Raw genomic sequence first — 13,500 nt, forward strand, 5'->3', positions numbered from 1 at the left:
TGTGGAGATTTGGCTGCAGCTAGAGGGTTGTCTGAACACGTAAGATACACAATTTCGTTTTTTCGTGTCAGCAGGAGCCACTGCACACATTCAGAGGCAATACATACCTGTTAACACAGGATTAAAGTATGAGGGTTGTGTCATATCTGACAGTGCTTCCATCAAGAACCCAATTTTGTTTTGTGTTCAGTACCAAGGTAAATAAAACCTTAAACCAAATAATACTTTAAACATGAACTGATCCATCACCATAAGCTTATCGCAAACATATTGAAACTGTTTTAGAAATAGATGTAGGATTATATAAATACCAAAGTTATGTTAGGGGTTATATATATCATGTCCTGTCCATCATATATAATTTTGTTTTTATATCAGCCAATATTTAATCATAATATTTGCCTCAAAAACTTAAGGAATTGAGCAATGATGTTGATTTAGACTGATAGACTATAAGAAGTCAACATAGTCACCTTTGTTTGAGTTAGGCATCACCATCTTGATGTTTGGAACTAGCAGTGACATAAGAGAGTGGAGCTTAACACAACATAACTCGATATTTTACGGTGATCAAATGTTACAGTTAACTTCATGAACAGGACAACAATGTGGTAGCAGCCTGTAAATCCCAAGGTATTCACGCTAGAGCATTTTTGTTATTTTTTTACCAAATGAACATCATGCTGTATTGAAGAAGACTTAAAGCTAGCAATGTAGACCATAAGACTGTCACTGTGACTGTGGTGGGAAATCCAGTGAGAAGTAAGGTCATTTTCTCACAGACTTGCAATCAGGCTTCTTTTGCCACAATGTGGTTATTGGAAAGAAGTCAAGTAAATGGCCCCTTGATCACAAAGCAACTACAAAGATCAGAACATTTGAGGGAAAAAAAACACACATAGTCACAAAAGGTGCTACAAGTGGACTTTCGGTGATGCACGAGGCTGATGGCTGCAAGATACTGAGCGCTGAACAAAATCCCCCCTTTTTTCATATTTATTGCAACTCATGGACAGTAATAACATACATTTGAGCAAAGAAATGTCTTCAGTAAAGAAGGATAAGGCTCCGACTAAAAACAAGAATCTAACAGACAACAGCAAGCTAGCGATTCACCCGCCGATATAGCTATGCTAATCAAGCAAGCTATCGCGGATGAGACGGAAACTCTGCAGGGAACAGTAGCAGACATGCTAAAGCAGGGGTGGGGAACCTCCGGCTCCCGGGCCGTATACGGCCCGCGAGACCAATTGGTGCGGCCCTCGAGGTAATTTATAAACACATGCAAAAAAGAAAAAAATTAAAGAAATCAAGACCCCAAAAAAATTAAACAAGCGAGTGCCTGTTTTTCCTGGCCAAGGTCAGGGTCCTTGAACACAACACGAGCCTAAAGTGTCATCACGTGGAATATATCTCGTCTTACAGGGGTGCAGTTCTGCCGGAGAGCACCAGAACGTCGCTCTGGAACTTTCACAAATTGCAGTACCCATAAGCACATGCCGCTGTTTTTGCGTGGCTGTGTCTTTAGTTGTAAGCCCAGTGGCGATCTGTTCATCTGTCATACTGATCATACAGTCAATAACTTTGTTGTTATTAGCATCTGGTTAGCTAGCTATGCTAACGAATATAAGAAGCTTTTTCTACAACCAGTGAGGTAAAGGCACATCTTTATAGGATCATTATAGTTATACAAAAATAAGAGAATAAAGTAAACAGGTATTAAATACTATATGACAGTAAAAAAAAAGTTGTTATTAATAAAGAAGAATACAGTTTGAAAGGAGAGTGATTTGTAAAATATCCGTAAAGAAAAAGAAATCTGCTTACAGTTCTGTTTCATATGGGTGTTGAGAGATGTATCCATAGATCTCTTCATGTTGCTCTCAAAGTGCACCAGATTGATGTTTTTAACTTCAACATTTAAAAAAAAAATCTCCCCGGGGGAGCATGCCCCCCGGACCCCCCTAGAGGAGGTTAGGTCCCCCCCCTCCCCACTTAAATCATGTTCACATGGATAGGAAACTAAATACATTTGCACACATCTTTTGTCCATATCTTTCTGTTTTGGTGGTCATGCCACAAACGTGTCATGGTAAGATATCTGGATTAAGAGGTTGCTTTTTCTTTGCACAGCATGAAAGAAAGGCGAAATGATGATGGCTGTGATTTTAGTATTTTTAAGCAGAGGTCAATAATTTGTACGGCCCTCGGAGGATGTTGTAAAAATTGAAATGGCCCTTGAGAGGAAAAAGGTTCCCCACCCCTGTGCTAAAGGGTGCGGTTGAGAAGCCTCTCAATCCTATAGAGAAGCATTTGGTCGAAAAACGGCAACATCCTCCGGTCATTAAAAGAACAAGCTGATGGTCACGCAAAAAAGTTTGGCACGGTTTTCAATAAGATTGATAGCATTCAGGTTGCAGTGCGCAAGAATGAGAAGGAAACTAGCACGTGTATCATGGAGGTGACAAAGATGCGAAGGAAGCTCAATGAATTAGAGGACAGGTCCAGAATGAACAATGTAAGGATTGTCAACTTACCAACAGGCGTTGACGGCGATGATCCCAGGGGTTACCTTCAAAAGATGCTGCCTATCTGGATACCTTCAATCAAGAGCCCCAACAATAATCCACTGGAAATCGTATTTTCTCCAACAACACCTCAAGATCGCGGACCATGGTTCTCAAACTCCTACGCTATACCGACAGACAGGCCATTCTTGAAGGCGCGAGGAAAGCTAGACGACTCTCCAAGACGGGACACAGCTATTGTTCTTCACCGATTACAGCCCCGGTACGACACAGGAGCGACAGGAATACAAGGAGATCCGCACTAAACTTCGACAGAAGGGGATCGACACGTTCATCATATACCCGGCAATTCTGAAAGTGAACAACAAGGGCACGAGGATGTCATTGAACTCGGCAGAAGAGGCAAAAGAAGCCCTTAAATCAACGGTGGACATGCGAGAAGATCCTTGACATTGAATACGCTACCTGTGCCAAGGGAGGAGATGGATCTGCAATAAGGACGGAGAAAAGTATGGCACCTATGGGGAGGTAGACGCTATGTAGGTGATGTTCTATGCTTATTTTATATAGGACAATGTTCGTTAAGCCTCGATACTTGAATATGTTGTAATAGTTTATTTTCAAATTATTGCAGATAAGAGTTCTAATGTTATTGTTTAATTTCCATGTTTATATGGTGTTAAGGTAATATTCCGCCCATACGATATACTTTAATTTCAAAGTGATATGCGGCATACATAATGTACATTATAACGGAATAGGCTTGGGAAGCTAGAGGCGTGTTATGAAAACTTTTTCGATAGGTCTGGTAGCCCGGTGCCTCCACTGTTTACATTCATGGGCGCATGATATGACGTCATCGGCAGGCAACGGTCTGTATATGGGCTATACCATTTAATGAGAACGAGAGGGGGATGGTTGTAATGATACAGGTTGATCGGTTTGAAAGAGGTTTTCTATTCCTCAGTTTTACTGTTTGTGAGATCTGCTATGCTTTATCTTTATGCAAGGGGGGGAACAATCAGTGTTCAGTGTTAGACGTAGCTAAGTGACGCTCACAGGTGTTACCAAGAAGAGGGTCGAATGGGGGGGGAAAGGGGAGGGTTGTAACTAGGGATGCACCGAATATTCGGCCGCCGAAAATTATCGGCCGAAAATGGTTAAAAAGGCTCTTTCGGCTTTTGGCCGAAAGGGTTTTAGCACCGAAAAAATATCACCGAATGTCAGAGAACAGGGTTACGTTGGTAAGCTAACGTGTTGTTGTGATGACGTAATCAAAACGCAGCGACAAGCACGGCGCGCGACCATGCTCGCAGCTGGCTCACAGCCAACATGTCTGCCGCTTGGAGATATTTAAAAATATCAGAGAAAGAGGCGCGGATTGCGATTTGTAAAACTTGTTCAGCTGACATTTCTCGAGGGGGTGTAACTGCAAAGACTTTCACCACTTCGGGATTACTCCACCACTTGAAATCAAAACACCCGTCAAATATGCGGAGTAAGATCAAATCACAAGCACTGACAGCGAGAGACTGTTTAGCGCTGCCTCTCATGTGCTTGATGAGAAGAGGAACAGACTTATGGCTGATAAAGCAGAGAAGCTACTGTTCATTAAAAATAACCTCCCACTTTTCCTTAATAAGTAGACAAAGCTGGTTTATCATAAGCTTATCTATTTCTACATGTCTACTCTATACCCACTTTCCTGAACAATTTTCCTTGTGAGTTATAATTCACCATCTCAGGTTATCATTAGGGGGAAATGACAGCAGCAGTGTTCAATATATTATACTTTCGTTATCTAAATGATACAATGTTGTTTACATTGCTCATGAGGACAGACCACCTTATTTGCAGATTCTTGAAATTGTAATTTAATTTGTAATTGATTGTGGATTTTGTATCCAGTTTTCACTTTATGTATCTTTATACAATGTGTACTACTTTGCTTATGAGGACAGACAGCCTTATTTACAGATTCTTGAAATTGTAATTTAGTTTGTAATTGATTGTGGATTTTGTATCCAGTTTTCACTTTATGTATCTTTATACAATGTTTACTACTTTGCTTATGAGGACAGACAGCCTTATTTAGATTCTTGAAATTCAATTGTAATTTCATTTGTAAATAGTTACATTCATGTGGATTTATCCATTTTGCACATTTGTATGCATGCACTTATAGGTGCATTTGTTGTTGAAGCCTTGCTGTTACAGTCTTTATTTACACTATTTTGTTGTAGGCCTACTGCCCTAGATGTTTATGCAGTTTTAAAGCACCTTGGCTTTGTTCTGAATGCACTTTGTTGTAGTTATCCTACTGAGAAAATAAAATGGACTTGACTTGGAATTAATGTACTGTATGCATTCAAAAGTGCTGAATAAATGTTTTATGGACCCATACAAGTGATTATTATTTAAGTTAAGTTTTGCCATAATCATGTATTTTTCCATAATCAGGAAGCTGAATAACATTGGTAAAAAATGTATACATTATATATATTTCTATTAATCATTTTCGGCCTTTCGGCATTCGGTTTTCGGCTAACTGTTTCCTATTTTCGGTATCGGTTTCGGCCAAGAATTTCCCATTCGGTGCACCCCTAGTTGTAACTCAGGGATCCACCACCAACTCACAACAGGTCCAGGAAATAAATACACCTACAGATAAATTGGAACATTTGAATGTTGTATCATTTAATGTAAGAGGACTTAACTCTCCGTATAAACGTTCAAAAATCTTAGATTTCTTATGCAGAAAGAAGATAGATATTGCAATGTTTCAGGAGACACACCTTAAACCTAATGACATTTCAAGGGTTCAAAACAGATTCTATAAACCTATTGTGGCATCAACTGATGGCACTCGCACTAAAGGAGCTATGATACTTATGAGGCGTAACATAAATGTATCAATTGAAGGATTGGCTCTGACAATAAAGGACCTCTAGCCTATTGCTGCACATCTATTCAGGGTAAAAAAAGTGGCTTTTGTTAGCATATATGCCCCGACAGTATTTGAAGCAGATTTTTTTCCCTCAGCCACTTCACAGTTACTGAAGTTAAATTACTACCAATTATATGTTGGGTCGGACATGAATGCTTTTGAAAACAATAACCTTGACAAATCTGCTGCAACTCTATCAAGTTCTCAAGAATCTGCTTCCAAAGCACTTAATCTCTTTATAACAGACTTAAACTTAATTGATGTGTGGAGGGTGCATAATCCATCTGCGAGAGACTATACATTTTTTTGCCACGAGACATAAAACATTCTCTCGAATAGACGACATTCTTGTATCTTCTGGGCTGATGCCTTCGATACAGTGAATTGAGTTCCTACCCAGACATCTCTCGGATCACAACCCAATTTTAGCAAATTTTAACTATGGAAATATAAAAAATGGGGCTACTAGATGGAGGTTCAACTCGACCCTTTTAAAGAACAACAAATGTATATTGCAATTGAGATCAAAACTGACCGAATTTATCATCTTGAATAAGAATAGCGTCAAAGATGTGACGGTGGTTTGGGCCACCATCAAGGGTTTTATACAAAATAATGCCATACGGTTCAGTTCCCACCTACATAAAAGCCGACTGCAAAAGATTTCCCACCTAGAACAACAATGTAATATGTTGTAAAAAGTCCTAAAAGAGAGATACACAACAACAATAGAAAGTGAGCTCAAAACAAAGCAAGCAGAACTTAACGATCTATTAAGACCCAGGGCAGAATATATGATCCATATAACCAAACACAAGTATTATGCAGAAGTCAGCAGACCAAGCCACCTTTTGGCATTAACTTGACCATATCAGCAATCAGATGTAATAAACGCGGAAAAATATCTTCTACAGAGGAGATAAATGAAACATTTAAAAATGACTTTAAAGAACTGTATTCAAGTAGCTCAGTTCCTTCTGACGAAGACTTCGCCACATTTTTTGCGGGTTAGGCCTCCCTACATTATCATTAGATGACACCAAAACACTGGAGTCACCTATCACGCTGGAGGAGCTATATAAAGCTGTCAAAGCTACAAATAAGGGCCGTACGCCGGGTATAGTTGGTATACCTGTGGAACTCTATTTAACATTTTGGGATATTATTGGACCGGTATGGGTAGAAACACTTATTTATGCTACCAATAAGGGTATGTTCCACAAAGACTTAAATACGGCTCTGATTACGGTTATACCCAAACCTGGAAAGGACCCCTTTGAATGTTCTAACTATCGCCCAATATCACTGATAAATGCTCACCTCAAACATTTTTCCAAGGTCTTAGCTATTAGATTTGACACGGTGGTTGGGAAATGAATAAGCCCCGATCAAACAGGCTTTATTAAAGGGCGGCTCGCCTCTGATAATATCCGCAGACACATTCTTGGCGCAACACATACAATTCCACCTGCCTGTGGCCTTTTGTTTTTAGATGCTGAAAAGGCGTTTGATCGCTTGGAATGGCCATATTTATGGAGGGTTCTGAAAGAATTTAAATTTGAAGATACATTTATTAACATGATTCAAACATTGTATGCAAATCCTACAGCTCGAGTATGTGTGGGAGGAAGCTTCTCCGACTTATTTTACATAAAACGGGGTGCAAGGCAAGGAGACCCTCTGTCTCCTTTAATTTTCAATTTATCCATCGAACCACTGGCACAATTCATTAGGAATTGCCCTCAGATTTCCCCCATCACAATAGGTGGAACGTCACATTATATATCACTATATGCGGACGATACATTAGTCTGTATGGCAGATGTTCAGTGAACCCTCCCCTGTGTCTTAGAAGTAGTGTAGCAGTTTGGGCAGCTTTCGGGATACAAGATTAACCAAAACTAACCTTAACCATCAAAATCAACACTGATGCTTCTTAACATAGGCCAAAGTGATGTGTCCCTCCCACCCCAAATCATGTTTCAAATGAGGTCCTCTATTTAGGTATTAAAGTTAGTACTTCCTTATCATCTATAGCTAAAACAAATTACTTTTTAGTTTTGAAGAAAATAGAAGAAGATATTACAAGATGGAAACACCTTCCAGCATCAGTCCCAGCCCGTTTATCGGTTGTTAAAATTAACATATTACCCCGCATACATTTCGTAAGCTCAATGATCCCTCTAGCACCTCCAACAGGATACTGGCAAAAACTTGATTCTTTACTACGATGCTATATCTGGAATGGTAAACGACTCATTATAAAATTGTCAGCTCTTCAGTATAGAAAATCAGATGGGGTATTGGCATGCCCACATTTTAAAATATATCATTGGGCATTCATATTAAGATCTCTCAGCTATTGGGTAGATGAAGATACAATGTCATCTTGGAATCATATGGAATAAGACTTAATAACGCCGATAAGATTAAGGGACTTTCTCATTTTAGGTATACAGTATCTACCAAAGAAATGTGGGCGGGTGGGTGGGATGTAGGATAGAGGGATGGGATTGAATTAATCCAAAATGTTGTGCAACCTCAATTGTCTTCTGTACTGTGTTGTAAATTGAAGATGTTGCAATAAAAAATGTATGATTAAAAAAAAGGTGCTACAAGTGGCAACACTAAAAGTCAGACACAATACTGAAGTGAGTTTGATCATTTGGTGTACACTTAATAGAGTCTGAGTTGAGTTGTAGTCAGTTTAAAGTTCATACTAACCACTAACCCCCCTCCCCTTACTGCTTAACGCTTCCTCCAGATTTTGTCATACTATAGAACATATCATCTGCTAATCCACATAATAAACATCTTCAACGTGTACATTATTTTGTATTATCTTATTTTTCTAATCTCCATTTTTGTATTCTGCTTTTCTAGGCTTTTCTTCCGACGCCACTATCCTACCAACACTGTCACGTTCTGCGATACTGACCCTCAGGACAGGAAGTGAGTAAAAGAGGTTATCTTTTTTATTCCAAAAGTGGTTTGATTCAGGCTGCTCAGATGAGTTCTAAGATACTTTTTAAAATCTGAATTAAGTCCAAACACTACAGCTCTGGAAACAATTAAGAGACCACTTTAGTATTATCAGTTTCTCTGGTTTGACTATTTATAGGTATGTGTTTGAGTAAAATTTACATTTTTATATGATTCTACTACGGACAACATTTCTCTGTGTTTGAATTCAACCGACATTTTTTCCAGAGCTGTATCTCCTTGTATAATTATTTATTATGTATTATGGATAATGTATTCTTAGTCCACAATTTTTTTATCTGCATTTCACTTAAAGTGTTAACCCAAACTTTCTTCAAATATTTTCAGGTGGAACAAGCCTGAGGGCGGCACAGCTAAGTAAGTTAAACTTTTTGAATCACAATGTTTCTGTAGTCCACATTACATATAGTGCCTAGTACACATAATCCACTTTCATCTTTTATGCTGAAACAAAATCATTTGACCTTTTATTTAGGGTGCATAGAGTTATTGTTACTCTCCTGTAAGAAAACATACATATTTTGAGTCAGATGTAGGACATAGGGAGGTGGTGCACTTCACCTTCTTGTGGTCAAAATGTGTATTACAATAACAAACAGTTCCTGTCAAAAAATGTTTTACCTGCAAAAACCTTTACATATATAAACATTTAAAACGTCTTCATTATAAAAGCTAGTGGCTACTTTCATCAATCTAAATGAATGTCCTTTAAAATCTCTTATATATATATATATATATATATATATTCTGTGGAATATTGATACTGTATGTGCGATGGAAATTATTTTTGTAACATTCAAAAAAGAAGATGCTGGAACACTGGAACTAATTTCTTAAAAACTTAAGTTTATTCAAAAGGCTTGGCCAAATAAACACACATTGTCACTACCAAACAGAGCACAGGGGTCTTAGGACAGATCTTGCTCAATGCTGTAGTCAAAACATTTACATACATGCCAGAAACTCAAAAAGGTGCCACCTAAAGATTTACATCGTGTGACCTAGCAGTGACCAAAGACTTACGTAAATAATTCCTTTCATAAAAAGGACTTTGTAGGAACCAAAATGCTGTGGTAGCCTGTGTTTATAGTTATATTATCTTAATTATTTTACACACACACTTGTAATGGCTTGTTTGTGGTTAATGGTATTTAGGGCACCTGGTGTATGTGGAGGTTTAGTAGCATGACAATGGGGGTGAGCTTAGCTCTGATTTCTGTTGACCGTATGATTCTGTTTGTTTATTGTTTTGATTTACAATATTAAATATCACATCAATGAGCAAAGTTTAGCCTCAGAGCGGCCGTATTCCATGGGAATATAGCCGCCACAAGCATTCTAATAAATAAATGTTATGTATTAATATATAGGCATTATCTCTTCAGTCCAATGCTTCAACATGGCAGCTTTACTAATGAACCCCTAACCTTGTGTTTTCAGGCTGTTTGGGTTCGTGGCGCGTAAGCAGGGAAGCACGACGGACAACGTGAGCCACCTCTTCGCCGAGATGGACCCCGACCAGCCCGCCAACGCCATCGTCAACTTCGTCTCCAAGATGATCGCCGTGCAGAAATGATGATCGCCGTCAACAAACTCTGCCGCTTTTTTATTTCAATGCCTTTTTTTTTTGTTTCCTTTAAACCACAGACACTTACTTTCAGTTTTTGGACGATTTGGTTTTTACTCGTCACCTTATTTTTCCCGCTCTTTTTACATTTACATGTGTCTGTGCGTGAAAGAGAACAAGACGGAGTGTGTGTGTGTGTGTGTGTGTGTGTGTGTGTGTGTGTGTGTGTGTGTGTGTGTGTGTGTGTGTGTGTGTGTGTGTGTGTGTGTGTGTGTGTGTGTGTGTGTGTGTGTGTGGCTTGCGTGCATTGGTGCTTTTCTTCTTGGACGGACTCCAGAATGGATCAGAGGAAGTGCAGGATGGGGCGTGGCTGTGTGACAATGGGGGAGTGATTTTCGATCGCCCTGGCAGGGTAATGCATGAACAGGAAGGGGGAATGACGTAGAGAGTGCAAATGTTATCTTGTTAGCAACTGTTTCATTTTTATTTTTTTTAAAGAAGAAGTCAAGTTGTGCGATGAAATGGTGGATTGTAAATCTATCAGGCTTTCCGACTGGTCAACCAAAGATTTAAAAAAAGAAGTAGTCGGGGCGCGTTTAGTGCGCCGCTGTCGGAGGGTCGGAAGTATTCTTTTGTAAAACAAATATGGCTGCTTAATCAAAAAATACTGTTTCTTTCTGTATGTACTGATACTGTAGGTCAATTCTGCACCTGTGCCATGGCGCAAGAATTGTCTCCAGACATTTCCGCAGCCGGTCAGGTGTTTGTAAATAATCTAGATTGCTTTATGAGTAGGACTGTTCTAGAAGACATCTGGTGCCTGCCTTTCTTCTGTAATGCAGAGCTTTTTAAGAAAAAAAAAAAACTTAAAGGCTGTCTTAAATATGCAAATAGTCAAACTTGGAAACTAGGCGATTCTTCAGAATTCCACCTTTTCAATGTAGTAGCGCGCTGACAGAGGTTATTCCTTGGAAAAGCTAAAAGCTAAAAAATGATTTTTTTGCAAATCTACGCAAATTCTCTGGATCTTTGGGGGATAAACATCCTGTCTGCCACCATTCTATGTTCAGTCACAATATTTCTCGCGCATTACTGAAGGGCCTAACGTTGTTCCGTGACGAACTTTCTAGAAAAGTGTTGCTATACTGCTCTTCAGTTTTTCCGGTTTTTCCGTCAATAGCTCTTTTGCATCAGCCGGCCAAAACTGTTAACACCCTACCCAAAAGTAAGCTATACATATAAATATACATATATAGATATATAAAAAACTTCAAAACAGTGACTTAAGATATTTATTTTTATGCTTTGTTGCTCTATGTTATCTTGTATACATGTATTATAAAGTATACACCAAGATTACTGAAAGCGAGAAGAAAAGATATTTTCTCTTCTATTATTTTTGGCAAGTGCATTGACATATATATAAGGTGTAATAAGTGTGTGCATTTCAACTGTTGTTGTTTTTTATGTTTTTATCACAGCATTTCTTCCTTTTGTTAACATTTTTGTTTTGTGGGGAGGCTTTGTTTATGAAGGGGGGTATTTTGTATGAAAGATTTCTGTTACTAAAGTCCAAATTGGAGTTATTCTAAAGCCAACACAATTGTTTTATTAACTTAAACCTGCCTAGAATACATTGTCAATCAATCAATCAATGTTTATTTATATAGCCCAATATCACAAATATTAAATTTGTCTCAGTGGACTTCACAGTTTGTACAGAATATCAGTATGACAATGTCCAAGATTAGCACTTAAATGTTGAAGTATTATCATTGTGTTTCTACTTGTCAAAAGAGGAGGAAATGGACATTAATGGAACCCTTTCATGTCATGATTGCATGTTACTACTTCCTGTAGTCATGTTGTAGTTTCTTCTCAGCATGGGTCTGAAGCTTGTTCCTGGAACACTAGTCGGATCAGTCAGTAGCTGCTGCCCTCATGTGGTCAGGAGACATCATTACAAAAGGAACCACTTTTATTTCTAACAGTGTTTTAGCTGTGGCACGTCAAAGGGTAAATGTTTGAGTAAATTCAACACTGAGAAAATGAGCTTTGATTTTCACATTGATTCATTTGGCCTTTTCCTTATCATACAATTTTATTTTGGCATTTTGAAGTGTGAAACCTTAAGACTGTATTCCTGGTTTATTTGGTGACACCCTATTTACTGGTGGAAACAGCTCATTTGTATTAAAACTACAAGTCCCAGAATGCAGAGGGCAGCAATACAATTAATAAAGTTATTCATTGATTACGATGTCAATACAGACATCCAGTTCACAATACTGCAACAATATGTATTTTGCAAAACCATACACTCAGTCACCATTGTGTTACTTTATTTGGCAATAGATAGTAACTCTTCAGACATTAAGAGATTATGACTCCTTCCTTTTCTGATGCTCTTATATCAGTTGGCAGCATGATGTAATGAATTATCATGGGGCCTAAAGAAAAGAATACAGCACTTAAAGGGCTTTTTATATCTGACTAGATTGTTTCATTATTTATTAGAAAGAGCCTGCATGCTCAAATACTAGTCTTTGCTTAGTGCTGCTGACTGCAATCTGTACACAGCATCTTCAAGTCTTACCAGCCCTTTAAGATCCACACAGACAGATATCAGCAGGATTTTCATTTTGACGACTGTGTCTTGACAGAAGAATCGTTATTTTTGCCTGAAAAGAGGACGTCCTCTACTTCCAACTGAATGTTCTCCATGTGTTTGTCGGGATGGAAGCTCCAGTGGTTCCCCCACTCTGACAGAGCATGTGGACTGTATAATGTGTGTGAATGAGCTACTATGCCTGTATAGAGCGCTGTCATTTTTTGATTTGCTACATTGTATGGCTTTTACTATTTCTGATGGATGAAAACACATTAAAAAAAAAAGCAGTACAAATCAATATGTAGGCCTACACAGTGTTTGTTTGGTCACATTTCAATGGGCATGTTTGCCACAGTGTTAACCCAGTGTTTGCTTTGTGTACCCTCATCTTTAGTTACTTCTGAACATCTTTACTAAATTAAGTAGTACTTTGTCACGGACCCGTTTCGAGTGGGTCGCAGATTTCTTCTTATTTTGAAGGCCCGATTTTCTAACACTGCATGCTGTAGGCGTTGGACTGGAAGTACCGGAGACCACAAACGGTTTTGAAAACTTCTGTCACGTAGTGATCATCTTCTCAATAAAACATCTTTGCTGATGTTTTTTCGAGTCTTCTGGCCAATCAGAATCAAGATTGTTGCCGGAGGTCCCCACGGAGAATAACTTTGCGGTTCAGTATAACTATCCTTTATACATCCATGGGTACAACTTCAGATAAAAATGAACACATAATGAAATATGACCCCCGGTTTGATGATTGACAGGTCACAGAACAATGGGAGCTATAGAGTGGCGAAGTCACGCCCATCTACTTCCGGTCCATGGGACCTTATTTCGGAAAAAT

At 38.6% G+C, this 13,500-nt stretch overlaps 1 protein-coding gene across 15 annotated transcripts in view; it reads left to right on the plus strand.

Moving 5' to 3' along the window:
- Positions 1-12,954, plus strand: part of tns1b (tensin 1b) — a 281,948-nt gene extending 268,994 nt beyond the window's left edge. For all 15 annotated transcript variants that reach the window (XM_079664776.1, XM_079664769.1, XM_079664781.1 and 12 more), the window contains 3 exons: positions 8,359-8,427; positions 8,806-8,835; positions 9,919-12,954. In XM_079664776.1, the coding sequence (XP_079520902.1) occupies positions 8,359-8,427; positions 8,806-8,835; positions 9,919-10,054 (235 nt within the window). In that variant the 3' untranslated portion in view covers positions 10,055-12,954. The remainder of the gene's footprint in view (positions 1-8,358; positions 8,428-8,805; positions 8,836-9,918) is intronic.
- Positions 12,955-13,500: the final 546 nt, after the last annotated feature.

This window comes from Notothenia rossii (genome assembly GCF_949606895.1).
Source record: "Notothenia rossii genome assembly, chromosome: 2".
NCBI classification, from domain to species: Eukaryota; Metazoa; Chordata; class Actinopteri; order Perciformes; family Nototheniidae; genus Notothenia; species Notothenia rossii.